We start from the raw sequence: 27872 nt of genomic DNA on the forward strand, positions 1-27872 counted from the left end.
ATGATAATAAAGAGGTTTATTTTTTAGGCTGTGTAACTGTGTTATTACAATATCTCGGTCACATAACAGTGATATAAGCAAAATGTGTATCCAGTGATTCATTCACAACTTTACTTTGTTTAAAAAAATAGTACATAAATAAATATTTATATAATATTAATATATAATAAATATTTAAACATAATAAATTTGACTCAAAGAGAAAATTATATTGTTAATCGCAATTATTTCTGAAACAATCAACTGTTGGCCTAATACCTTAAAAGGGCTTTGGTGGAAAGGTGTAACTTGAGCCAAGGAAGAACGCATTCTTCCTTGTCTGACGCACAGGGCAGACAAACTAATTATTTTTATACCTTTCATTAACATTCTGAAATAGAGTAGGGCCTTGGCTGAGGTCTACACTTTTGGAGCGTCCTTATAGTTATACATTGATAAATTGGTATTTGCTTAGAAAAATCACAAGGAGTTTGTCAATATCACCCTCTGCTCAGTCCCACCCAGTTATTGTAATTATTGGTGTAAAACTGAATTTCTAGAAAATTTACTTTATCAAAATATATATTTACTACATATACTGTACTATATAATGAGCATTCTAGACACAATCTTCATGGTATTTATAATTGTACAATGTGAAACATATTTGTGTATTTAAAATCCATTCAAAAAGTGTTATTTAGTTGAAATAAAAAGAGTGTAGTTAGCTTTTTAATCAAAATGATCATATAAAAATCTAAAATTGCAGTCCTGCTCATGATGGTATAATATAGCATAGCAAAATCTGCTCATGCACAGTTTTATCATATGACCCATCATATGATGGTTACTGTTGTAATAACCATCACATTGCCATCCTTGAATTGTTTCATGAAAAATTCACCTTTAAGCCTTTAAAGACTATTCCACAAATTGCACAGTATTTTAAAGGCACTGAAGAGTTTTCCATCAACGCGGCTTCAAGTGTAGACAGAAGCTTGAAACACACTCTTAAAAATATCGGATCAAAGTCATCACCTCACAAGCTGTGTGCAGGTGTCATTTCATTTCTCCACTTCTCAATGAGTGACTTTCCTGGTAATGAAGGTTGCTCTCCAGATAAACAGGAGTTGTAGATTTGACCCGCTCTCAGTGGTGATGTGCTATGACTCTGGACAGCTGTGGCTATAACCCCCCCCCCCCCCCTGTCAGTACAATCAGGCCTCCGTTGTAATCTGCATATGGGCTAACAGATGCTTGTGTTTGCACATTTCTCATGAATGTTTTGTGCTTTTTTACCCTTCATCCCCAACTGATAACAGAGGGTTTAGTAACACCATTATTACAAATGTAAAGTCCACAGCAGCCATGTTATTGACAGTCTATTGTGAATCAACAAAAGCACATACAGCAAGAAGTGATTGAACAGCCTGAAGGCAACACAGGGGAATACATTGGTTACTGTGTCCCTTGGTGACTGACAGACTAAGCTACTGAATCCACTACTGAGGCCACATGTGACGACACACACCTGTTACAGTATAAAGCCTGCAGTGCTTAACATAAGTATCATAGTGGACCAATGCCTACCAATGGGATCATTGAACCTACAAGTCTATCTGTAAGACAATAAACCCATCAGTCGTAGAAATCAGCAGTATTATCCTGGCCTGGAATTGCTGCGTAATCCCTCAATCTGAATCTCACATTACAAGCAAACAAAAAGGAATAATGGAAGATAATCTCAACATGAGTAATCTCAACCTGAGTTTGATTAACATTTAGCAATTTACTCAGGTAACTCGGATTAAACTGGATTACCCCTCCCTCCTTGCGACTGCTGGTAACCTGCTTTAACCTTTACAATGACCAACAGCCCAGAGGAGAAAGAGGGCTGATTAAAGGCCATAATATTTGACCACCAAGGTAGGCCCCGTCTGTGCTATAATGAGGCAGAGGACATACACAAAGTTACAATATCTGGATTTTCCTACCACAGGAGGCAGGTTGAAGATCACAGAGATGAAAACAAAAGCAGCTTCTTACAGATTGATGTCAACCCAGGAGGAGATGGGTATGTCAGTCAATGTGTTGCAGGTTAATATGGGTCAGATAACTTGAAGAGATTCAGAAGGTGAGGCACTAAAACGGCTACAGATGGGGTACAGTGCCAGAGCTGTAGACTCGAGTCAGACGTAAGTTTCAAAGCTGAGGACTTGATGTGGTAAAATCCTGGAACGACCAAAGAGAATACAACGACAGGTGGTACGTGGCCAAACAGCGTGGGATTGTAATCGTTATGCCTCTGCATTGAACGGACATAGTCTCTGCTCAGTAAACACTATTATCAACTTTCAAAGGAAAATGTTCAAATGCCATTATGATCAGAAATCAGAGACCTGAAAGATTTGGTGTATGCCTGAAGACGTGTCACTTGACTTGAACTAGCCTTCAATGACAGAGAATTAGACACAACAGCCTCATTTATACCTGACATTAACATATGATCTGTCTCTAGATTTATATGGATAATGACATCCAATCTACGGGCCTTTGCATTTGCATATGGTAATAAGCATTCTTCTTATCTCCATTCTGCCCGCTTGTGATTGAATCTCAATACGCAAATTAGTTAGGCGGGGCTAAAAGACTTGCTAGCTATTACTAATGCCTGTAGCTTTTGCCAGGTGTGCTTAAAGCAGGAAGAGGTGGAGCAATGTAATCACACGTTTGACCAAGTCCAAAAAATTTGGACCGGAAACCATGAAAACCTATGTCTGATTGCAGGGAGCCATGTTCCATTTAGTCCAAGACTATTTGTTCTCCGAGATCCTAAGCGGTTTGGGTAAGCACATAAGAAGCTGGGTCCAAACCAGTTTAATGATAACCAGACAGGTTATTCTAAGAGGATGGCTAGCGTGGCGGCATTTGAAAGATTGAAAGTCTTCACTATAAAATGGAGAAATACTTAAAGTTTTCTGGAGGGTTTCTAAGAAGCCAGGTGCTGTGGAGAGGCGTATACTATGTGCTTATTGTTTTACCACATGTACAGAATGTTTATTTTGTATACAGTTTGTCAATTTTGTTATTATTTTAGCAGAGTTGAACCAAGTACAGTTCACACATGAATTAGTACATGTGTGGGACTGGGAAATTTGTCAAGAGTAAACCAAATCTGGATATGATTACCATAAAAACTTTGTTTTAATTCACTCATCAAATGATGTTTTCACAGAGAGTTGTTGTTTGCTTCTGCCCAACTGCAATGCAGCGTTCAGGGTTACAGTAGCTTTGGCCCAATATGGGCACCCACACACGTAGGCTGAGACATGGAAGCAAGTGAGCATACTGGACACAAAAACCTGATGAACACACAATGACAAGGAGTCCAGACTGCTTCCCCAGCATGAGATCATTACAACAAGTCCCGAATGACCACCAGGAGCGAGAAAAAAATCACTTGCTAAAGTGCTTTCTTTCTCTTACTCCCTCGACTCATTCACCCATCTGTTCGCAATAGCTTTTTATTCATCAATCTATCATCTTGCTCTTCTGTCAGTTGAGGTTGTGTGTGTCTGTTGCTTGTCTCTCAGCATCACGGTGGATGTGTATCATGTCCTGGTGGCACTGCACCACAAAACACTCACTTGGCTGCAGACCCTCAGGACAGTAAAGCCACAAAGACTCCCACTGAACCTTGGCAAGTGCAGGGTACAGGCTTCGTCCAAATTGTTAAATAATCAATGTGTTCCCATGGTAACCGGTGCTTGCACGGTATTGGCTGGCAAACCCTCTTAGCCACCGCCCCCCCCGCTTCACCTCTCAAGGCTCTCACTGCAGTGTATGCGGCTCTGTGCTCACACATGCCTGGCCATGGGCTGGATATGCCAGACTGCCTTCAATGTTGCCTATAGACAACAAACACACACACACGCACACCCACACACACCCACACACACATGCATACACGTCCATACACAATCCATGCGTCATGAGCTCAAAAATGATGTTACGACTGCAATGGAGTCAAGAGCAGGGATGTTTGTGTGGTCAATTTTTTTTAAAACCCTCTTCTTCATCGCAGGTAGAGTGGAGGGGAAGAACAAGAGGGTTCAGCACGTGCACAGCGGTGGCATGCTGACAGGGCATAACCCCTTCCTCCTGAGCAAACATTTCCACATCAGTTCCTCTCTGGCCAGGCACCGACATGGCAGCTCAGTCTCCACTGGTGACATCGCAGTGAAATATGACAGTCAGCCCCACTCCAATGATGCACCCAGTCAGTCAAATGATACAGCCAATGCTGAAAGAAGCCCTTCCTGGGCCTTAAGTCAGAGCTGATAGATACATGTACGAAAACAAGGCATACTTGTGTTGTTTAAAAATGTAATGTTCCTTGGTTTTCTGATGTCTCTAGCAGTACTGCGTTTTTGTTTTCCTGCAGAATGTGGAATGAGTGGTGCTGCTCTGATCCCCCGGCTCTCATTGGCCTCTTGTAGGCCACGCTGCAGTCCAATCAATACCTACTCAATTACCATGCTCCCAACATCTCATTCACGCTGGGGCCCTTGTGCCAGAGGGAAGAGGGAAGGAGAGAGGCAAGGTGAGAGAAGAAGTCACAGATGGATGGAGCTGAGAAGGATGAACACATGACAGCGAGGGATGTCTTACTCACGGACACCGTCAAAACTCAATGTCGCAATCTTTGTCGGGGACAAAAGCAGAATAACGAGATGTAATAAGGAAAATCCCATAGCGGTAAAGGTCAACTGCTCCTACGCTCTTGCTACAACACCAGCTGAATGCAGGCGCTCATTTCAATAAGGCAGCCACATGGAAATTAATTAGTTCACCAATAAAATGTCCCATTAAAGCTCAAAGTTTTCGGATTTGATAACTATGATTGAGCATTGTGACTGCGTTGCCCCCCTTTCTCCCTAACTCTCCCAACACACACCGCAGACGCACATTCATGAAACCATAATTAATAGTCCGTCACAGCTGTCAGCAGCGCTCCCTTCTCATCTTTATGTAATATTACAAAAGCATGCTCTGGCTTACCTCTCTGTCATGCTGAGCAGCTCCAAATGAGAGCTGGCTAGTATGACCTTCGCAAGTGCAACCACAGAGGCAAAACTACTTAGTGTAACAAATATTCATAACAGTGTTGCTGGAGAAGGCTTTCTACAAGTGTAATGACAGTTAAGCACGTTTGAACATAGAAGTGAGTCTGTGTGTATGTGTGCGTGCGTGCATGCGCTTTAACTTGACTCTACTGACTCAACCAAAATTACTGCGGATAAACCATGAATTCATTTTAAAAAAGATTAATAGACTACCAATTTCAGTAATATTTGTTGTTATAAAGATCATGACATGAACTTAAAGCAAAATTGTTTGTATGTGATATCTCAGTGTTCTATCTCAGATTGAGTCATCTCTGCCTTTCAAATATTGCTGCAAATAATTGGGCAACAGAACTACAATTATTCCCTCATCATCAATCATTATTGTTTTTTATCCAGATACATTGACAATTACTGTGCTCCTAATTTAAATCAGTGGCTTATCTTACATCACCCAGCCAACACCATGATGCTCAATCACAATGTAACAGCCATGCCTGAAAGTTACCAATTGTACTTGTGTGGCGAGGCTCCATGATAAAGGAAGCCTGTCAAGTGTGAGTGTCATCAGTATGCTTCACATAATCCCGCCCCCACTGCTTCCTCTACATCAGAGGTCACTGCAGCGTGTTACCTCACAGCTCTTGACTAGTTGCTACCCCTTGTTGCTAAGCTGAGAGAGCTGCTAAGCTTGTTCCTCTCTGGTGTTTTGGATCCTGCGTTGAATACCGGTGACAGCGCACAACCACACACAACTATGGGTGCTGCCATTTTGATGCTTTCTCTGCTGTCACGTTGCCTCCTCAGTCAACAAGGGTGTATTATTCAGCTGCTGTGGTAACATTATGGATAGTGGGAACTTGTTAGATGTATTGTATTAATTTTCAGTTATTTGGTTTTGTTTGCGTTTGAGTGTGTATTCTGTGTGACGCTGTGAAGAGGTTAACCACACAACTGTACCAACAGGTAAGAAACGCATCCGGATACTACACACTGCATTGCATCTGAGAATTTTACAACTGGACCTGGTACTATTCTGTCATGCTGGTTTTCTTTTGGGTAATCACAAAGCAAACCTTACTGTTAGAGCAATAGTTTGACATAATGGAAAATCATCTTATTCGCTTAAGAGAGATAGATGAGAGGATTGATACCACAGCCATCAGACAGTTATCCTAGCATAAAGACTGGAAACAAGGGTAAACAGCTAGCCTGGCTCCGTGCAAAGGTTAACAAAATGTATCAACAAGCATCTCTAAAGCTCACCAATTAAAACATACATCTTGGCTGTTTTGTCAGTACAAAACCCGAATAATAAAAAAAAAAAACTATTTGCCATTTTACGAGGTGGTATGTCGATGTCATCGGCTGAGAGAAGTTGCCAGGCAACCAGCAGAGACTCCATGAAGTTACTTTTCCCAGAGAAGAAACAGTACGGCACACAACCCAATAGATATAAATAGCGCACCATTGGCCGTTGCTGTTTATCGAGGCAGGAGGTCTTTCCACATTTAAAATCGTAATTTCTTTCTTTCTTTCTGCTAAATTTACAACCGATTTTTAAGCGGTTGTATTTGTGATACAGGATACTAGGACAGATTAAAAGTGCGAGTTTTCATACCAAAATATCTTTTCCTGTGTTGATAGTAACAGGGGCTAACGTGGCTTTAAGTTAAATCATTTTTTGTACCAAGTTGTTAAAATGGTAATTTCTGCTGTAAAGTTGGGTGTCTCCTGGGAATGACTCCCAACTGATTTCTTAAATAAATAAAAACTGACACAAGCAAGCATCAACTTACTTCAGTATCAGGAAAGTCATTTAACTTTACATTAGCTTAAAAGAAAAATTAACGTCACCTCTAGTGATATTAAATTAAACATGTCACAGTAAATATTTTCATCTGTGAAATCTTATACCATGTTGCTTAGTTTGCATGACAATCCAAAAACAGCACAAAAGTCTGTCTTTTCTATCAGTGTGCATGGTCAGAGACACAGTTTAGAAGCAAAAGGCAGTATCTACATATATACAGTCTATCTATGAAACAACCACATGAACCACAATATATAATAAAACTAATGAGCTTTATGGATGGTGGTGAATTTTGTTAGTAGACGGAGGCTAGCTGTTTCCCATTATTTCTAGTCTTTGTGCTAGGCTTAGGGTTCATATTTATCGGCCACACAGAGTGGGATCGATCTTCTCATCCAACTCTGCCAGAAAGCAAATTTTCCAAAATGTTGAACTATTCCATTAATAAAGATGTTAAGCTGCCTCCATCAGTCTTAACTCTCTCCTTGCATCTTGAACCTATCGACTACCCAAGCTCTCAGAAAAGTATATTACCGCAGTTAAAGGTAACATTAATAAAAATAAACAATCTGAAACAATTTACCGCCAGAAAACACACCTGATGGTCCACAATTCTCTGTGCTTTTACAAGGAGAGCTTTCTGGTGTGTTTCACTTTTGTCACCTTCATTTTTCTCATTTCTTTTACAAGTATCCCAGAACACAATCTTCTGAGCTGCAATTAATTCTTTTTTTTTCTTTAATTGGGAACATTGGACTGTGATTCTCCCTCATGAAACCCACGTTGTAATAAATACTCTCCCATAAGGCCACAATGGCCCTTAAACCCATCATGATGCATTTCAGTGCAAAAAAACTAAGATATTTGTCTCTCATTTCCTTTCACAGCCTTTTACAAGACAAGGCTTCACTCACTTGTTCATTTTTTTTCTTTTTCTTTAAATGTGACTGAGATATTTTGGACAGGGATAAACAGGTCCTCAGCTTATACTGGTTCAAAAAATCTAAATCATGAGACAGCGATAAAACTACTGGCAGCAAATACAGAGCACTTAGAGCTCCACTGTAAAAATACTACAGTGAAAATGACAAGTCTTACTTTGACCCAAAGCCCAATGAAAACCATTCGTCCCCACCTCCCAAGGGGCTCAGCCTGTTTCCACATAGAGCAGCAGAGATCCTCCTGTCATGGTTGAGGTTTCACGCTGTTCTATAAGCTCCAGTCGGGAACACCCATGCATTCACATATCTCCATTTACTACCCTTGCCTGAGTTTTGGCTCACAATAAATGTAGGTGTTGAAAGTGATGAAGAAATACAGTAAGTAGGACAACGGGTGAGGCAACAGAAAGAAGAGCTGTGCCTCTAGTTTGCCTGTAATAGTTATGAATACATGAGCACATTTATCCATATGCTGATGTATTTAGCGCCAAACAGCAGAGGGAAAAAAACAGGGCATTGTTTTAAACGTTTGTTGCACTTTGGCGATTGCCAAATCAATCTGCGGCCTGTTGAGGGTCCAGATTTGCCCTTCTTCTCTGCCCACTTCGGGCTGTGTTCAGACACAACACACCATCCCTTAAGAAAAAGCTTTTTGTGCTTTTACTTTATTAGATAGTGATAGTGGATAGACAGTAAAGGGGAAGAAAGAGAGGGATGGCCCACAGAAAAGGGCCGCAGGTCGGATTCAAACCCGGGCTGCTGCCAAGGACTACATGGGGCCCTCGCTTGCTCTACTGGGTGAGCTAGAGGTAACCCTAGAGCAGCCATCTTATTGGTCTAGAGAAATGACACAAACACTGATCTGAAAACACTCAAACCATTAAAAGGTGCATTAGGTAAGTCTTATAAAACTAACTTGAAGCAGATAATATATTTAAAAAGAAATCCGGCTCCTCTGGCACCACCTACAGCCTTAAGTGCGATTTGCAAAAATCCACCGCTCCCTGCTCAGATGCACCAATCAGGGCAAGGGTGGGGTGTCTAACTTCATGTCAATCTCTGCTCAGGCACACGCATTTCATTGCGTGAAACTCCACTCCCCCTTCCCCGCGCACGAGCTGCCCATAGATTTCCTCCCATTTCCCCATCTTCACACGCGCTCTATCGTGCACAGCTCTCCCTTGTGGGGGGGAGGGGGTTTGGAATACCGTTTTAGGCTTTGGTGGAAAAGGGGGAGGGACTGAGAAGTTGTCAATGTTCAAATTTTTGGCTAAGTCCTAGATCTTTACAATACTAACCTACAGCACTTTTAAGGCTGAAACACTTTTTTAACAGAGGTTCATGTGATGAACACTTAAAGGTATAGTAAGCGATCTTAATCCAACAAACTTTTTGGTCAAATTTAGTGAATATCTCTGGACGGATAACTAGGTCACCCAGTGTGTGCTGAAAAAGAAATTTTCAGAAAGGGGGCGAGGCAGCAGCCAGGAGATATCAACCAGAAGAGTTTGCAGAGAGCAGGAAAAGAAGAAAAACACTAAAGAATACACAATAAAAAAGAAGTTGGCTTTATAGCAGTAGTGACAGTTTGCTAATCCACAACCTAACGTGAGCTAACATCCATTCTGTTCATCTCTTGTTTAGTCAGCAGAGACTTTATCAACAACGTTTCATTTTGGGAATTTTTCAGCTGCTGCTGGAAATTTCGCCAGATGTCCCTTATTTCAACTGGATAGCTGTTGCCTTCTGCTTTCTTTGTGTTGGCATTTTAAACTCCAGTTGATTTATGAGGACTATGGTTGACAACTCCTCAGATCTCTGCGGGGTAAATCTAGACAGCTATCTATCTATCCGGACTATCTGTCCAATCTGAGTTTTCTGTAGCACAACTAACCACCTAACAACCAACTAACAACCTTTGAACGTACACATTCCACCAAAACAAGTTCCGTCCCGAGGAACTTTTGCAGTGGCACCGTTGCTCCGTCTGGCGCTTTACACCACCCAAGACAATTGTGATTTGTTTCAAGAAATGCCAATAAACGAGAGCTCCCATGGCAGAATGCTGTGTGGACTAGCCAAACCCTCTTCCGCAGCGCTGGGCAGGAAGGTCTGGCGATGCGAGACTAGCAGAGACACTAACAAAAGTGATCATATGGCAATGCAAATTCATGAATCTGGGGGGAGGAGATTCTGAGGGGTTCTATTTGTTGGCAGTTGAGTACTGATATGAACAATCTTCACGCAGCATTGCTTACTGCACCTTTAATGCCAGCTGGCTGTCAAAACACAACCAACCTGCTCTATTGGACAGTATATATGGACTCTGGCTACAAAAATACAATGTAAATGCACTACGATTAATAGTTGAAAGTTTTTAGAATGTATAATGTATAAAATGCAAAAGTGTTTCAATTAAAAATCCTAAGAGAAATCAAGTCTTAGTGCTGAAACATATGTTAAAAATTGTACAACAAACATTAAAACAACATTTTGATAATCGCTTGACAGCATCATTTGTCAGGCACAAGTTGATGATTCCAGCTTCTCAAACATGAGAATTTGCTGTTTGTTTCTGTTTTATCATAGTCAATTAAACAGATTTAGTTTTTTTTCTCACTTTTTTTCCCCCCAAATAATCGATTCATAACATTTAACATAATTGATAATGGCACTAATTAGGGCTGCATAGCTGTTAGTTACGTTCACTTTGGGATAATCAACATAACTGATTTACTGATTAATTGTCAAAAATATGAATACAAATTTCCCAAAGCCCAGTTTGTCTGAACAGTTTATTTTGTCTGACCAACAGTCCAAATTCACAAATAATTCTGCTTACTATAAAAGGAAAATCTAAGAAATAGCAAAGATTCACATTTGAGATGTTGAAACCAATGAAATGTATGATTTGCCATCAGTGTTTGTAGAAAATAGTGCAATATGTTTTTCTATATCTACTGAAAGACACATTTTAACACAGAATAGTTAAACTAAACCTTGTCAAGCTTAATTTCTTCAACTATGATCTTCGTTCGAACAAATGTTCCTTAATTCTAGATGCATGTCGATGTTGCATCATTACTCTCATTCTGACCGCCCTCCTTCCTCTCAGTCCTGCTTGCTGAGATATTCTAGTGAACATATGCAGGGGTTGGATTTGTCTGATTACATAATTGGAAATTTTAATAGTGAATATTAATCTACGATGGCCCATATTGGGTTTTATAATCAGGCTGATCAGGATCTGCAGGCTCTCAGTAAGCAGCGGCAGTCTGCGGACAATGAAGCTCTGGGCTGGAAGAGCACTTTATATTAAACAAGTGGCACAGCTGACACAGCAGAGCACCACTACAATGTTCAGAAATGCTGTTCACTTTTCATTTTTAGATGATGTCGTCATCTTAGATACAAAAAACTACATATAAAAAGATTGATCCTTTACTTGTACTTGAGTGCCAGTACGGCAATTTCAAAAAGAGCTGTTGGAGATCCAGAAGACTTCATCCGCCTGCGTATCAACAAATGTCTGTGGGTAATTAGTTAGCTGAGCAGCAAAGCTACAGTGCAGCTCTGACTGAGCCTGCACCATGGCAACACACAGGGCTGTGTCTGAGCACATGCTCATATCTGCCCTCGGTGAGGGCTTGGTGACGCTGGTTTTTCTCAACATTCTGAACACAGGATTGATTTTTTATGACATGTGGCAATCAATATCAATCTATACTTAGGAAACATAATGCTAGCTGGATTACATCTTTTTTTAAATCAAAAAAATGAAATCTGTAAGCTCTTCATTGTCAATGCAACATGTTCAGAATGAACATCCTGCAAAATGTTCACTGTCAACAACACACTGTCCTCACTGTTTTCCCCAACAATACCCACTCCTGGCAACTGGTATGTATGATTAAACAAATTGTTTGCCAATTTAGGAAGGACTTACTCGCTTTATTGCCAATAGTTAGATGAAAGTATTGAGCTTTAAGCTAACTGTATGCTGGCGGTAGCTTTATATTTAGCGTACAGATATGAGGGTATCAAACCTCTTATCAACTCTTCATCAAGAAAGCAAATTTTGTGTTAGACTATTCCTTTCATGTTATTAGGATTATGTTTACGTAAGCACTTGGTGAAGGTTAGGAAAAGATATTTACCCATGTTAAATGTAAATAAATTTTTTCAAAACCTTAACCAGCTGTTTTAGTCGCCTAAACATTACAACAAGTGGGATGCAGAATGCAAATTCATGTGCTTTGTACACTTTACGTTCACCCAACATTCTCTCTGTGACCTTGTTGCAATATAAGAAGATTACATTTCCTGGATTGGGAATATTGCCACTGATAGTGAAACAAAAAGCAATTTGCAAAGTAATCATTAACATGTATTTGTTTCTGTATTTGTTTCAGTTTTTGTGTCAATGACAATGCCATCACCGTAGACTTATTCTTGGTATCAGATTACAAGGTTCTCCACTACATGAAAGTGTACAATACAACTAAGCTTTTACTTTCTGTCTTCAAAATATTAATACATCTTTTACATTTTGTTGACATTTATTTATAAAGTGCAAAAGCATTAACCCTTCATCTGTGTTATCATGAGGAAACTATGTGCACGCAAAAATTGCATCTGCCAGCTTATTAAAAGAAAGCAAGTCCTCCCCCTATATGCTCAGTCAGGCAGGACACCTACATTTCGCAATGTGTACTGATTTATTTGTAGCTGCGATGTAACATCAAAACACAAATGTCTGTTTTGTTCTTCCCTCACACGTCACAGCTTGTGGGACTTCATCCTAAAGGCAACTGTCTCTCATTGTTAAATGGCAGCAGTTGACCTTTAACATCGCTGTTTATGATAACAAAAAACAAAACAATTCTATGTCTAATAAAATTATGTTAGCTTACAGCATTTTTGTCAAATTGGGGTTTTCTTTTCAATAAACATTGGTTTTACTAGTAAAGGTTTCGCAGCAGTGGCATAACGGTTTGCATATATATATACATACAAGTATTGGAATATAATCCGGACTCCGTACTGTAGAATCAGGCATTGGGAATGGAAAAGGGCCCACATGCAAACTTCCTAGTTGAGAATATCATTTACATTTATTGTCAAATGCGTCATGAGCATCCACATACACCACAATCTCCACTCATTAGACTTATTTCTGAGGTGACAAAACAAAAACTGGTTTGAATATATAAAAAAAATGTAACACAGACTGTGATTTAGCTGCAGATAATTATTATCAGCACAAACCAGGATAGGTCTAACACATTTGCACAAGACATGATATTGTATTCCTATGAAAGACTAATACCATAGCTTGGGCCATAGTGTACTTGCTAGAACTCTTCTATAAAAGCCAACTGGCCTTGCATTGACATCTTGTCCATTGGCTAAGTACCTGACCTGTGGTATAAGGCTGCATCATCATTTATATATTAAAGGGGAGACTTTTTATTTTCCCCTCATGTAACATTAATCTATATATATTTTGGGTTAATCTACATTAAGAAATTCTCAGAATGGACAAACAATTTCAAATCTTACTTAGATTTCTAATTATACATTTACCACCCATCGTAAACATATATGTGCCGTGAATGATGGAATTACTTTATAGTATCAGCCTTCATTTAATGATAAGACAAACTCAATTATTCAAAAACATCTTTGACTGGGAGCCAAGACAATCACAAAAGTCTACAGGTAAAGCTAATACACTAAAAAATAAAGATAATCAGCCATGAATGAAGTTATTATTACTGTACAGAAGTAAGAATGTAGTTGCCAACTGAGAGGTTGGACCACTGCATGCTAACAATGTGCTGTACACTACAACTTTCAGCATAACACAATAATCCAGCAGACTACATTTATTTAGACCCTCAATACAGCAGGCATGGGCATTTATCAGAAGAATCAGGTTGCTCCCAACCTGCTTGGTCAAATAAAGGTTGACCAACATGGTGTTTTGATTAGGTTAGCACCCAACACAGGGCACTGGATTTGTCTGTTAAACCTGTCCAGTCTGTGCTACACATACTGTATGTACTGCAGACCGTACTGTGCTAGAGGTGAGAAGGAAAGGCTTATCTGCACTCTGAATGAGCAAACAAAATTATACTTTACTTATTCTAATTTATGTTAAACCAGTATGCAGGTTCCCTTTAAAGGCTGCAAGATGATCTAAGAAAACAGAAATGCAGCTTGTATTGAACTGATGGGAACATTTACAGTAAAATTAGAGTCTAAAAAGCTTACAGCATTTCACCCCATTAGCATATGTGTCCTGCTGGTGATTTTGAGAATTATTTCAATGTCAGGTGGCTCAGCCTATCACACTCAGTCGTGGTGGTTGCTGTTTTCCAAACCACTGGCAAGACAGCAACAAACCTTAAACCCAAATTCCAGCCATAAAAACATCCATCAAGAAAGCTGTAAGTGACATCACAGACATTATCCCCATATTGTGCTACAGTGTATGCTACATAAGATATTTTTAAAGTGTAATCTACAGAAGCAACAGTAGTAATATGAGGAAGAATGTCGAATTTGGATTTGGCTTGTACTGGGAAAGGTTGTGCTGCATTGTGAAGAAATATTAACAAAAATGCACAGACACACAAACAAAAAGTAATAAATCCATAAAAGCAATTTTAAGGCAGAGATGTAAGATCAACAGTGTAATAGGATGTATGATATTAAGCTGGGATTGCTTGTATTGTTTATATCTGTGACAGAGTGAGGGCATGCTCTCACTTTAACTCTCTCTCTGAGATGGAAATGTGTGTTTCTCTTTTTCCAAATTCAGTGTGTAGTTGGGAGTCAATGCTCACTAATAGACTACATTGACTGATAATAAACAGCGGGGCATGTTTAAGGATCCTCTGTGGTTCTGTGCACATTCAACAGACACATGTCTGGAAAATGTTAGCTGTCCTTTCATTTTATTGGCTCAGTGGGGGGGGAAACAGGAAGTCCATTTGAGCCAAACATATGTTGTCACAATATAATGTATGTCTATACTGTTCACATATAACGAAAAGATGCAACTATTAAACACCCCTTATAGGTCGTAGTGGAGAGAGAACATTCTGTTTTTTAACAAAATAAAACAGCAACATTTTGAAGGATTGTGGAAACAGATATCAGGTCAAAATAGTTTTCTTTAAAATGAAGTTTTTATGTGCTAATCCAGTGCTGTAACCACAGTGCAAAAGGGCAAGAAACACATACTAGCAGTGGTTTAACAGTCCAATATTGTTGCCCAAATTTTAAGTGTAACAAAAGAGGATTAAAATAATTTAATCAACCTAATACACTCAATTTGTCTTGCGCATATCTTAAAACAAGTCACCATTAATGGCACCAATCCAGTTCATGTAGAACAGTATGCACAGATCGCACCACATTTTATCAAATTTGCCGGGATTATTGAAAATGATTCATGCTGACCAATATATATCATCAATCAAAACAAGAATCTGATGTTAAACCAGCTTGCAACTAGACCTACATTTTAAATAATAAAAGCATGGTATCAAATCAAAGCATGACAAACTTATGAGTCATTAGAGGATTTTTTTTTATTTTACAACCTGGTTCTTTCTTTCAGAGTTTTCTTACAAACATAATTGCTGAGATATTGGGCTGAAGATTTGAGACATTTGGGCTGGGCGTTGATGTGGTGTTCCTGTGCATATTCAACTAAACTAGTCGTACTGAAGCACGGGTCTGTTTCTGTTGCAGCGTCCTCTCTGAATACTGCTCTATACCCAAAAATGAAGCCTTTGATTTGTACTATGTATGAAAAAAGAAAGAGCGGAGGAGAAGAAGGGCAATGGAAGACATGAGGGAGATGATAGAAATGAAGAACACTGAGCAACAACACACAAACACACACACACATAAATGAGAGCCAGACCAAATGGCCGAAGGGCTGCTTGGATAATGCATTAGACAGAGATGGCACTCAGAGCAGTTGCACGTGGTAAGAAATGCACTGATTTGCCAAATGTCCTCCACACACACACACACACACACACACACACACACACACACACACACACACACACACACACACACACACACACACACACACAGTCGTAACACTTTATAGTCAGATAAAAAAAGACCTGAATAGTTTCCAATGAATGAGTGAGATGAAGAACAACTAGTTTCTAATAACTGAATCAAATACTATATGATTGTTTTTTTTAAAGAATTAATTTACTTTTAAAGAAATGTATGTAGTAGGATTTAGTATATTACTGTGAAGCTGCTAAAAAATACCTTTGACTTTTTCTTAACATGTGTGAGTGACTGACCGTAAAGCCCACAACTAGGGCTGAATATTGTACCTCAATTCAATTTTGGGACTGGCGGAAATCTATTCACAACTTTCAGTATCAAAAATAATAACCTTTTAATTCAGATTATGGCTACTTTTACACTGTATCTGATTTAGGCAACTTTCTAACATGACTGCTTGGTTTATCCAATATTCAACATTTGAGAAGTTGAGCTTCTTTTGTTAAATAAAAAGAGGTTTTTTTAGAAAAAGATTTTTTGATTTTTCAAAGCGAGGCATTGAAAAAGTATGATTTGGTATTAGCACTGAAACTCAGGTGTCATGTCGGCAGTAGTATCAAAACATTTCAAATGATAACCGCGTCAATGAAAAGGATTGGTGTTACTAACAACATCAACAATGTCTTTTTTCTCTTCATGAGTCCCAGTACACCGTGGCTCTGCGACAGTGAGCCAGCATGCACAACACCAGGACCCAGAAGCTAAGCAGCTAAATGGAATTCAGCCATCATTCATTCACACCTGTGCTTTTCCTACTGTGACATGCCAAAATGTCACTTAGTTAGATTCAAGTGTGGCTATGTAATCCAACAATATGACATATAGAAGAATTATTAAAATGTAAAGATGCTTCAAATATACTGTTGATATTCAAATTAAAGCGATATTCAAACAATAGACAAGTCTTAAATAATAGCTGTCCAGCACAAAGTAGTGTGGGCAAAAACACAGAGGAGGTGAAATGACCATAGGTAGAAAACAAATGACTGATAGTTGACATGGTAAATTCCACATAATGTACATTTCCACATTTCTTCTCTTTAACAGAAATGCTCTATTCATTCATCAATTAATTCCAATCATTTCTATTCTGTCATCTCTTATCAAGGTAAGTTACTATAAATTAAAACTAACCCTTCCTGCAGATGTTTCAAATTAAAAGCCTACCTAGAATGGTAGAGATTATGTCCTTTGAGCCACAGGAACGCCTTAATGTGAACGATGGGACCACAAAGTGTCGGGTCTCATTGACAGTTTTTTTTTTAAAAGAATTCAAAAACTGCTAAATGGAAGAGACTGGAAGTAATTAGTGAATGAAAACCATATTCCCGTTAGAGAAGAGGGGTGAGTGCGTAAGGATTACATTGCTGTATACGGATGGAATTAGTAAGGTAGAATTTATGTAAGAAAACAAGGGAAGCTTTCAGTTTCTGAAAAAGCAAAATAAAACAGGTGCAGATCAGAAATCATGAAGGCGTCTGGTGAAATTATGATAAGATATTACTTTTAAAATAGAGGTAAATTATAAATAAAGACTTAGCCTGTTGGAAGATTTACGGCAAGAAAATCTGAATGTGGTCAGTATGCAGATTCACAAATACAAATCATATCTACTGTCAGTCTAGTCTTGCGTCCCTTATGAATATCTACTATATAACAACTGATTTTGTTTTATTTGGAACTTAATCATTAGTTATTTGTATTCATTAGTAAGCAACTAGCTCTTGTTCGATGGTGCTGTAATTATTCAGGGGTCTGTGTACCTTATTGGAAAGTGTTACCAAAATAACAGCTGATGAGATGGTTGAATAAAAGCAATGAAAGCACAAAACGCTGTTGAAAGCACCCACACACCTCCACAAAAATGAAGAGGAGTCAGAAGGCTGAGGGACTAGCTCTCTTCTGGTATTGATTGGATGTACACATATTCCATGGCAGCATGTGGGTGATGGAGCTGGTGTACCCTGCTGAGAATGCTAACACATTCTTGCTACAAATAAATCTAGCATAGCAGGAAGAAAAAAAAAAAGCTTTCACATCTGCACATACAATCTATCACGCACTGACGTCTGATCATTTTAATTAACAGCAGCAGTGGTGTAGCGTTTAACGCTGCCATCTCATTCCATCTAAGGCCCCCATGTTCATCGCTTCCCTGTCTCACAGAAAATCTGATGTTTCCATCGCTGAATCAGGAGTCCACTCTGCCCTGCACAGCACAGTCCCATTTCTAGGCCAGTCGCTACTGTGATCAGCAAAAACCCCTAAATAAAACAAAGCAGGCAAGCAAACAAACAAATGGTGTTCCCCTCCCTTCTCCTTTCTTCTCTCCCCCTCCTCCCCTAGCTGGCAGCGAGAGCCAGGGAGGGGAACAGGCGAACTGATATGGGGCTGAGCCCTGGCAGGGCCTCTGACAATGACCATATGGATCACAGGGGCATGGTAGCCTCTGCTTCCAGCAGGACACACACCTTCACACACACAACCTGCAGCTTCAGGAGAATGCACCACGCCTAAAGCCTATACAGTATGTGCAGCCCATAGCTGTAGGCAAACTGCAGTAATGAGTAAATCACTTAATGAGCATTAAATTGGCATTGGCAGAGGACACAACACATTTCTGTGAATCCCGCATTTCAAAGAGGACCTCCATGTTAAGACAATAAGAGCAGATTCGGTCCGTAAAGGTAAAGAACAACAGTGCTGAGTGGAGGCTTCTAACAGAAATGTAGGAGGTGGGATTCGAGACTACTGAGGTCCTGGGTCGCTGCTACAGCAGCTCCACGTCACAGATCAACTGCTTCAGCTTCCAAAATGCTGCACGGTTTTCTCCCTTGCACACTCACATCAATGCCTGGCTGGCCTTTTCTCAGGCGCTCCGTCCCTACCCCCTCTGACAGGGTATAAAAACCTAACTTTTGTCAAAGTGCACATAAATATTGCAGTGCACCTTGTCTCCCTTGTTTCATAGTGCATTTCCCATGATTCCCCATCATCCCTTAAACCCAAAATATTCATGGGTATGGACCACTTTGTTTTTCAGTAAAGGTCTGTGTCGGGCATGGGTGTGTGCGCTTATAATGTATCTCTTTGTGTATCTCTTTGTGTGTGTGATGACAAGTGAGCAAGGTAGGGTGACGCATTAAATGGCAAAAACCCTGATAAGAACCAACAGCTGCTTCTCCATGTAGTCCTTATACCAAAATGTGGCAAAAAGCAAAAGCTTTGTGCAGCAAAGTGTGGATTTGGAATGCCAAATTTGCAAATTTGTTACAGAACTGTTCTAGGTTAAACAATATTGGCTGATAACATGGGGTTTGTTGTACAAAGCCTGTTAGCTCCTATACATGCTTAAAAATTGTTGACGCTCATTAAGATTATGAACACACTACATTGTCCTAGATTTTATTGCCTTAATCTTTTATTTGCAGGTAATTCCAGTCACACAGTAGTAAAGGCTGTGGAACTCGGATGGCTGATGCTTTCTGACTGGAACAACCTGAGTTCATAGGAACTACTGTAGAGGTGTTCTTGTTGTTACCATCAGAGCTAACGGTGGTAAAAATATGTTTAAATTGCTGTATAGAGTTCGGAAGACTAGTTTGCAGTAGCCTTATGCACAAGATTAAGATTAAGATTCAACTTTCATTGTCATTACACATGTACAGGTACAACGCAACGAAATGCATTTTTTTAGAGAGAGCCTCCGGGCCGCAGCTATTTAAAGCGGCGCCAGCACAAGGGTATGTTTAAAGCTACACAATGTAAGATTTTGAATATAAAAATACACCAGAGTTGTAGAAGAGAAGAACATCTCCTCTACCTAAATAAGATCTGCCCTGTTTGGCCAAAATGTAATTATGGTGGAAGTTGAGTACATTTTTGTGACAACTCACAACATAAGAACTAAATATAAGCTGTCTCCTAAAGAACAGAGTGCTTCTTGAAAACGTTGGAGATCTTCGGCATCTTTTGTGTCCTTTGGTCGGAAGCAATCAATGTTTAACTAAACATGCTGTGTGCAGTTTACTGACATCACATTACATCGTTTTTTTGGTGCTGAAATCAAAACTCTTCAAACATGTACACCTCGTCGATGGTTAAAACAGACATTATGTAAGAAAAAAATGGAGCACTTGTCTGTAGCAGGTTTCAAAACATTTCACATTATTTAGTTGAATACGGGGTTTGAGCTGCAGTATAGACATTTTTCAAAGAGTAATTACACTGCCTGTTTCAGCCTGTTTTTGCCTTCTACTGAGGATGAGAGTGTAGCAGGGAGGGAGGGCCAGCATGGGGGAGCAGGGTCCTCAGATGAAATGTAATCTGAAGCCAGGGTAATGCTGTAGCTTAAAAGTGATGTCAGAGGCATTATGACATCACAGGTGCTCGGGCATCACTGGTGGGATCATACTAGACAATAAAATATATATATATTTTTAAATGATTTTTGGTGTAGTATTCTATCATAATTGTTATAGAATATATTTATTTGAAAAGATGACTATAAAATAAGGTGCATGACGTTGAGTTGACATTTTGTTGAAAGTCACCTTCTTAATTTTGTAAATGTACAATTTTCATTTGATGCTAAGATGCTAAGACCACCAACCTAAAATACCATATCATACATATTCAAACTGATAGATATTTGGTCAAATCAAACATGAAAAAATCTAAAATTTTGGAGCATACACATACGCAAAAGAAAACTTGAGCATTGAAGTCTTGGATTTCTGCAAGGAGAAACACATCATAAACTTGCAGAGGGCCAGAACTGTCACACAAGGACCACTGCTCCATTAAAGAGGTAAAACAATAGTGGGAAAGTGGACAAATCGGAGGTTGAAGAGGCCTACCAACTTTCCTATACCTGGGATGTTGTCCTTAACTGCCAGGCAAAAACAGAAGTCATTGTTTTGACACTTCTGGCGAGACATAACCAATGACAGTCCACATCACACCACCGCCTGTGACGTGAAGGAGGTCTACGGCAAAAATTATAACACAAAATTTTTTTCTGAGTCTAATAATAAGAAAAAGCTCACAACAAAGCATTGATTTCAAGATGTCCTTATTTCTCTAAGTCATGGTTGCCTGGCCTTTAGAGGAGTTTACCTTTCATGAGTAGTACTCATGAAAAAATTAAAAAATCTGGGGTGGGTCAGATCATCCTCGTGGCTCTAAGCCACCTCTAGCTAAGTATTAAAATCTACTACGTTTTATAGCTTTCCTCCATTCTTAATTCTTCTTTGAATGGTACCAAGATATTTATAATTTTACTGGAATGAATTGTGTTATCTATCAACATTCTCCCCTCTCTTCCTCCTTTTCCCATTATCATAAGGGTTAACCCCTTGATATGTATATACACATTTATAATACATTTTCTTCTTCTAATCGAGACTTAAAAAACAGCCATCCAGTTATTTCGTGTCACATGAATGCTTTAACAGGAACTGCAAATGTACATATTGGCGTTATCTTTCACACCAGATGTTTAAAGAAAATCTATGGATATGCTGAGTGCTCTTTCATTCAGATCACATACTATTTGCCTTTTTTATACCAAGACAAGCTCATAGATCTATCTCTCTTGATATCATGTGAATATTCCAGGTTTGTGATAGAGCCTTTCAAGTTCACAGTAGGGGATCCAGCTCAAGACATTTGGCCATGGAGCACATGTAAATCCCATCCATCAATACTCTCTAGGTTGCTGTACAGGTATGGCAAATCAAATCCTGCCCAAACTAATCAATGGGATCCAATATATTTTATTTTACAATTAACAAACAATACACTGAGACATAACAACGCGTCCCTGGAGTGAAAAAAAAAACAGAGGAAAGACGGGGAGGGAGGGGGGGGGGGGGGGGGGGGGGGGGGGGGGAGAGAGAAGACCCAACAAAAACTGACACTACAAATTGAGTTTGCGTCTTGCCAATAAGACATACGAAAACGGACATACACAAACAAACAAAAGACATTGGTCCTGTATGTCTTATGTCCGTCTCTCTGTCAAACACATGCACAGATAGTAATAAAGAGGCTAAAGCAGCACAAACATTTCTGATCAAGACCTGAAGGCTGCTAGTCCTAATCACCGATGGGAGTCTTCGACATGGTCACCCACTGTGCCTATGCATCCATTTAAAGCACCAAAGCCACTACGGAGGCCTGTTATAAACAATGGTTCTGGCAAAGCATTTTGGACCAAATCTTGATGCTAATAAATAAAGTAAAATCCAATTAATATTTTAAGCTAATCATAGCCACAGAGCTGGAGAACACACAAAGACATATTGGAGCCCGCGGGGGGGGAGAGGGAGCACTCTGACTGAAGCTCCCAGTAGACCGAGGTCTCTACTTTTCTCAGAATTAAATTCAAAAGCTCTTGTTTTAAAGAATGCTCTTATAGTCCCAACAATCCATAATTAACCTAGCAAGCTCTTGACAAAAGCAGCACAATTGTTTAGTCAATAGATGACATGAAATGAATATGCCATCATTATGTCTTGGGGATCGTTCAGTGATTTCCTCACACATACATGAAACGTTCACGGCTACAGAAGCCATTTGAAAATGTTAATGATCAAGCTAAAAAAAGCCGGCAGCGATTATCCTGAATGACTGTACAAGGTTATTGCTTTTCATCGTGCTAGCATCCAAAAACACGAGTTGTTATGAAAGCTATACAATAATAGACAAGCGTGGTTGGGCGTGTGTGATAACTGCCCTGCTCTCCGGCTGTGTATAGGTAGTGGGGGAGGGGTAGCATTCACATTTCCCCTCCAAGGATGAGCAACGGTGACTGAGGAGAGCTGAGGAAGGAGGAGGTGATGGTGGGTGTGCATCTCCATCCATGCCGTGTGCTATGGCCCGTTCATAGGAAGGGGTTGGGGCACATACTGGCCGTTCACACGCCTGTTTATAGAGACGGAGGGACAGATGCTTGTCCAAAGTGTCAGGCCTTGCTTGCTTTCTCTCTCTGACAGCCCCACCAACTGCCTCCTCTTACATAACCCCCTCCCCCTCTCCAGGCCCACTGCCTGCCTTTATTGGCTTATTTCTCTCTTTTTCAACCTTTGCATTTTCACCCCACTGACTGCTGCTTTTCCCCCACCATCATCCATCACTGATTCATTCTCTGTAATTCTAGCTCTTTTCATTTCAATGTAGATACTCCTGCATTTAAACCCTGAATGCAAGGTTGGACATTTCTCTACAGAGTTTTTGTGTGGTGCACATTTGCAGCAAGAGAGCCAGGATCCTTCGAAAGGACAAGACCAGATAGGATTCTATAGAGTGGTTTATCCATTAACTGTGCTGTTACAACAACATAAGATCCATAACTGAATCACAATGCAACATATCAAGATACTAATTTCTTTCATTGTATGGTTGAATATGGAATATTTATGCTATAAATGAGCAAAACAAGAGGAATAATCAGGAGGTAATACTGATGGAGAGTAAAATCTCTATGTAAGCAATACATGCTTACATAATGGCATCTGCTGTGAGCTTTCAAACATGTGAAATATGAAATAAGCCTCATTGGTCTGGGAGAAAAAGGCTTGCAATAGATTTTACAAAAACCAAGAGAACGTGTCAGTCTATTTTTACCTCCACAAACCTCTCCTTGGCTGTAGTAATCTGCTAATATCAGTAAGGTTGCGGCTCATATGTGGGCTCAGCTCAGGGGGATCTCTTCCCCTCTGCCACTGAAATTTCATCCTCCATTTTACCCCTGTGCTTCTTCTCACCTTCCTTCCTCCCATTGCCTCCCATTTCTTGCTCAAAACACAATCAGACATAAACGGAGGAACTACAAACAATGCAGCGGCTTTACTTGCAGCAAATACGAGTCTAAATAGACACATACTCATGCACAGCGAGAACCATTCCTTGGATCTCATACTCACCAAGCTACCCTTCCCCCACCCAAGCTCACTCTCATGCTCGCATACATGCACCTCTCTTAATTAAAGATTGTGCCTCGGAAGCTGTTCTGACCTTTTATCAACTGTGATTTATAAATACATGTAAATACATGGAGAAAATAGAAACAAAATGGGAGTGCATGTAAAGAGGCAGTTTCATTCACACATAGCAGCATGTATGACAGGCAGCGGTTAGACACCGATCACTGATGAATTGCTATTTTTTCATATTCATTACATTGTGATTCTATTGAGCAGAATGGCTTTCTAAAAAACAAAGGCCAAATAAGAAATGGAACTGGCATCAGAGATTGATTTCATCATCTCTTCCTTTACTCTGAGCCAATGAGACACAATCTTACAATTTGTTGATCTCTGAGAAATCTATTTCCTACATCTAACGTACAAAGTCGGTCTGTAATGTCGGAGCTAACGGCTCGTGAGATAACTTCATATAATTGCAAACTGTATCTCAGTGCTGCTCCATTGAAGAAAATGCACCATTTTTTGGCCTATGGTAACTGCATCAGCGTAAGCCTTTTGACGACACACACTAGGTCTGTTAAATGTATCAGCATTAACTCATCTGTATCAAATCCCGACATGAAAATCATCTCCATTTGTGTGCAGTGGAACTGGATCAGTCCTGCTCTGTTCTCCTTACTTTGCTTCCAAAAGAGGAACTACAGTCAACAAACTGGAAAACAGAGGGCTTGAGATGAATACTAAATATTAATTATCTTCGATAAACCAACAGCTGATGCATGATGGTCTCTATTTTACTACATCAGCAGCTCATCTGATCACAGTCCTTCCCTTGCCAGGCCCCAAAGGCCTGAGCTATCTAACAGAGTGAGGAAGATGAGTTACCTGGTCATACCACTCCCGGTTGGTACAGGTGCACTCGGGCCACCATCCTCCTTGTCCACTGGAGTTGTTGCCGTTTACTTTGGGGCCACCCTTGGATTGGCCCTTTGGGTTGGGGCCTCCAGGGCCCCCACCAGACATAATCTTGCCCTTACTTCTCCCCAAAGTGCCCCCTCCTCCTCCCATGCTTCCACCTCCCCCTGAGGCTGGAGGGGGTAAGGTCTGGCCTCCCCCGTACCCAGGCGGGTATCCATAGGGCTCGGCCTGCCAGTCTCCTCCATATGTTGGGGCGTCCATCCTACGCAGGGCAGCCATACGGGTCACCTCATAACATTCTGGGCACTTGCAGCAGTGGTGGTGTTTGTGCATGCTGGCTTGGCTGACGCTGAGCTGAGCGGCGTGGCACTCTGTCTCTGCTGCCTCCTCAGATCTCACACAGCAAGCTGTGATCGGCTCACAGAGTGCTAATGCCGATGGAAATAACACTAATCACAGGAATTTCTACAGATTTTCCCCTTTTCGTCAAATCCTGTCCAACTGCGCTTTATTCCTCTCGGATGTAGAAGATAAAAAAAAAAGATCAAGAGGGACGGGAAACAGGAAAACAAAAAATACAAAATGGGCACGTAGTCTTTGTCCTCTTGACGTAGAAGATCAAAGGAAATATTCAAAATATTGTATACGAAAACACAATCAGAGACCAGCCCCGATGATAGAAATTTCTTCTTGCTTCTCTTGGTTCACAGTGATACGCATATAAATTCATAGATATATATATATATTCTTTTGTTTATATATCATATATATTTACACACACAAATACATATAAAAATATTAATATAAACAGACAAGCACAAATACAGTTATGTACAAGGATAAATGTATATATATAAATATCTATATGCGTGTGTACAAATATATATATATATAGATATATAAACAATATGTATAAATAAATGATATCCGCAGATGAAAACCTTCCTCTTTTAAATCTTGGTATCTTCCCGATCTGTTAAAATCTCCTGGTTTTCCTCCTGCTTTGGAAATCGCTGTCTTTCGCTCTCTGTCTCTTTTCTCAGCCTGCAGAGAGGAGCTGAGCACTGGATCGCATCTCAGCCAGCTTGCCCTAGATGTGGATTATTCAGGGGGATGCGAGCAAGCAAGAGTGAGATAGAGAGCGAGAGACACACTCACAGAGAGAGAGAGAGAGAGAGAGAGGCAGGGAGGGAGGGAGGCAGGGAGAGAGATACGTAGCAGCATCCCTCCAGCACCTCAGCCCTGACAGCCACAGCCAATCAACTGGCAGCGCTGCCATCAGCAGCAGCAGCACCAACAGGACTGAGCGCTTCACTAGCTGCTCTTAAAGGGGCCGCGACAGCTCAACCTCATTGCTGCCAGCATTGGGTGTAAAGGTACTGCTTCACAAATCAAGGCACAATACAAATTTTGTATTTGTCTATTTCCTCAATATAAAGGTCAGGACGTAGTAGTCCGCAGTCCGTCAATTCCAATCCTAATCCACCAATTGTGAGTCTAATTCATGTTTTTCATCAGACCAATGCAGCAAAGACCCACTACAGTGAGAAAACCTGTCCCTCCGACTGGTCACTGGTCACCTCCACGGTCATCTCTAGTTCAGCCACAGACTTAACTTTCTCTTTCTTGTGCGAGTGAGTGGCAACCCCGGGCTCTGTGTCACAGCACACGTCTGTTTATAATCTCACAATGGCAGCAGGTGCAGAAAATGAAAATCCTATTTTCTCCTGGGTCTTTAGTTTCACTCGACCTCCCTCTCAACAGTGACTCCTTTGAATCATGCTTTACATCGCTCTCTACCAGGCCCTGAAATTAACTATAAAAAGTGACGGTGGCAGGTGGTCAAAAAGTTAACTTCAAGCCCTGCTTTCTACCGAGCTTCCTATTTTTGCATTACTACTGGTAAAGCAGCACTGCTCTGAATTCATTTTATTGTTAAGTCCTGCCCATGTGCAGCACTGAGTCAAAAATAAGCACAGTGAGAGAAAACTGTACTCCTGAAGCCTTGTTTAAGAACCATAGGGGAAATAATTTATGTTCACAATGATGACATCAACACATGTGTACCAAACCAACGAGATTACACGCTTGGGCTTTCGAGTGGGTGGAGGAAGAGATTGAGAGCGAGAACGTGTGAGGGAGAAGAAGAGAGAAGAAAAGACTATATGGCTTTCATGTATCTGTGGCAGTTATATTTTCACAAATGTGAATGGACTGCCTGTGAACCCTTTTGCATGCGTATAAATTTGTGGGTTGATCACAGCTAGATCTACAACATCCTGACACTGAAGGTGAAGGTTTATTTTTTAGAGACATTAGAGGGAATGTTCCAGTGTCGCCATTAAAACCCTGCATATATGCATTATTAATGAAATGTGATGGGGAACAGAGCTGGGTGTGTCTGCATGGGGAAAGACTACATTTGTACATGTACATGTCTGCATGTTACTGTGCTTATACACAAATGTCTTTTCAGTGTGTTGAATAACATTTAGACATAGTGCCTTTAAATTGTATGAATATTAATGTCTATCTATGAAACCTTCCTGTAAAATTGAGCAGGATTTTGGAGAGAGGGCGCATTGCATAGCGTTGCAGCCAGACCAGGAGGCACACACAGCAGGCTCAGTGACACAAAAAGGACTATGACACTAACTCACTTTGTGTGAATATAATATATATATATATATATATATATACACACACACATATAAAATGTCACTGTAACATACAGAGATATGCCAAGCACAGAGCAAAAAGAGGAGAAAACGTTGGTATTTTTAAACAAGAGACTAGAAACCACATAAAGCCTCAAGTTACATTGCTGGATGCAGCCACAAACCCTGCAGAAGCCAATCAGAGCGGAGAGGCGGGGCTTCGAGGCAGCGCCTTGAAAGGACGATGTAAGCATATTGATCACAGCACACATGACCGAGCACATGTTGCAACCATCCTTCCCTAGCCTCACTCTGTCCCTCTTATAAACTGTCCACATTGCATTTACCACACAAAGGGGTTGCGGTTAAAAAAAAGGAGAAATAACACATATTGTACAGCA

General features: G+C 40.2%; 1 protein-coding gene across 6 annotated transcripts in view; it reads right to left on the reverse strand.

Annotated features, from left to right (window-relative positions):
* dlg3 (discs, large homolog 3 (Drosophila)) overlaps positions 1-27872 on the reverse strand; it is an 80228-nt gene that overhangs the window by 34604 nt on the left and 17752 nt on the right. For 2 of the 6 annotated variants that reach the window (XM_034883654.1, XM_034883651.1), the window contains exon 1: positions 24782-25908. The exons of the other annotated variants lie outside the window; for them this stretch is intronic. In XM_034883654.1, coding sequence (XP_034739545.1) covers positions 24782-25147 — 366 coding nt within the window. In that variant the 5' untranslated portion in view covers positions 25148-25908. Of the gene's footprint in view, positions 1-24781; positions 25909-27872 lie in introns of those variants that run through there. 6 annotated transcript variants of the gene reach the window in all.

This window comes from Etheostoma cragini, chromosome 10 (genome assembly GCF_013103735.1).
Source record: "Etheostoma cragini isolate CJK2018 chromosome 10, CSU_Ecrag_1.0, whole genome shotgun sequence".
Classification (NCBI taxonomy): Eukaryota; Metazoa; Chordata; class Actinopteri; order Perciformes; family Percidae; genus Etheostoma; species Etheostoma cragini.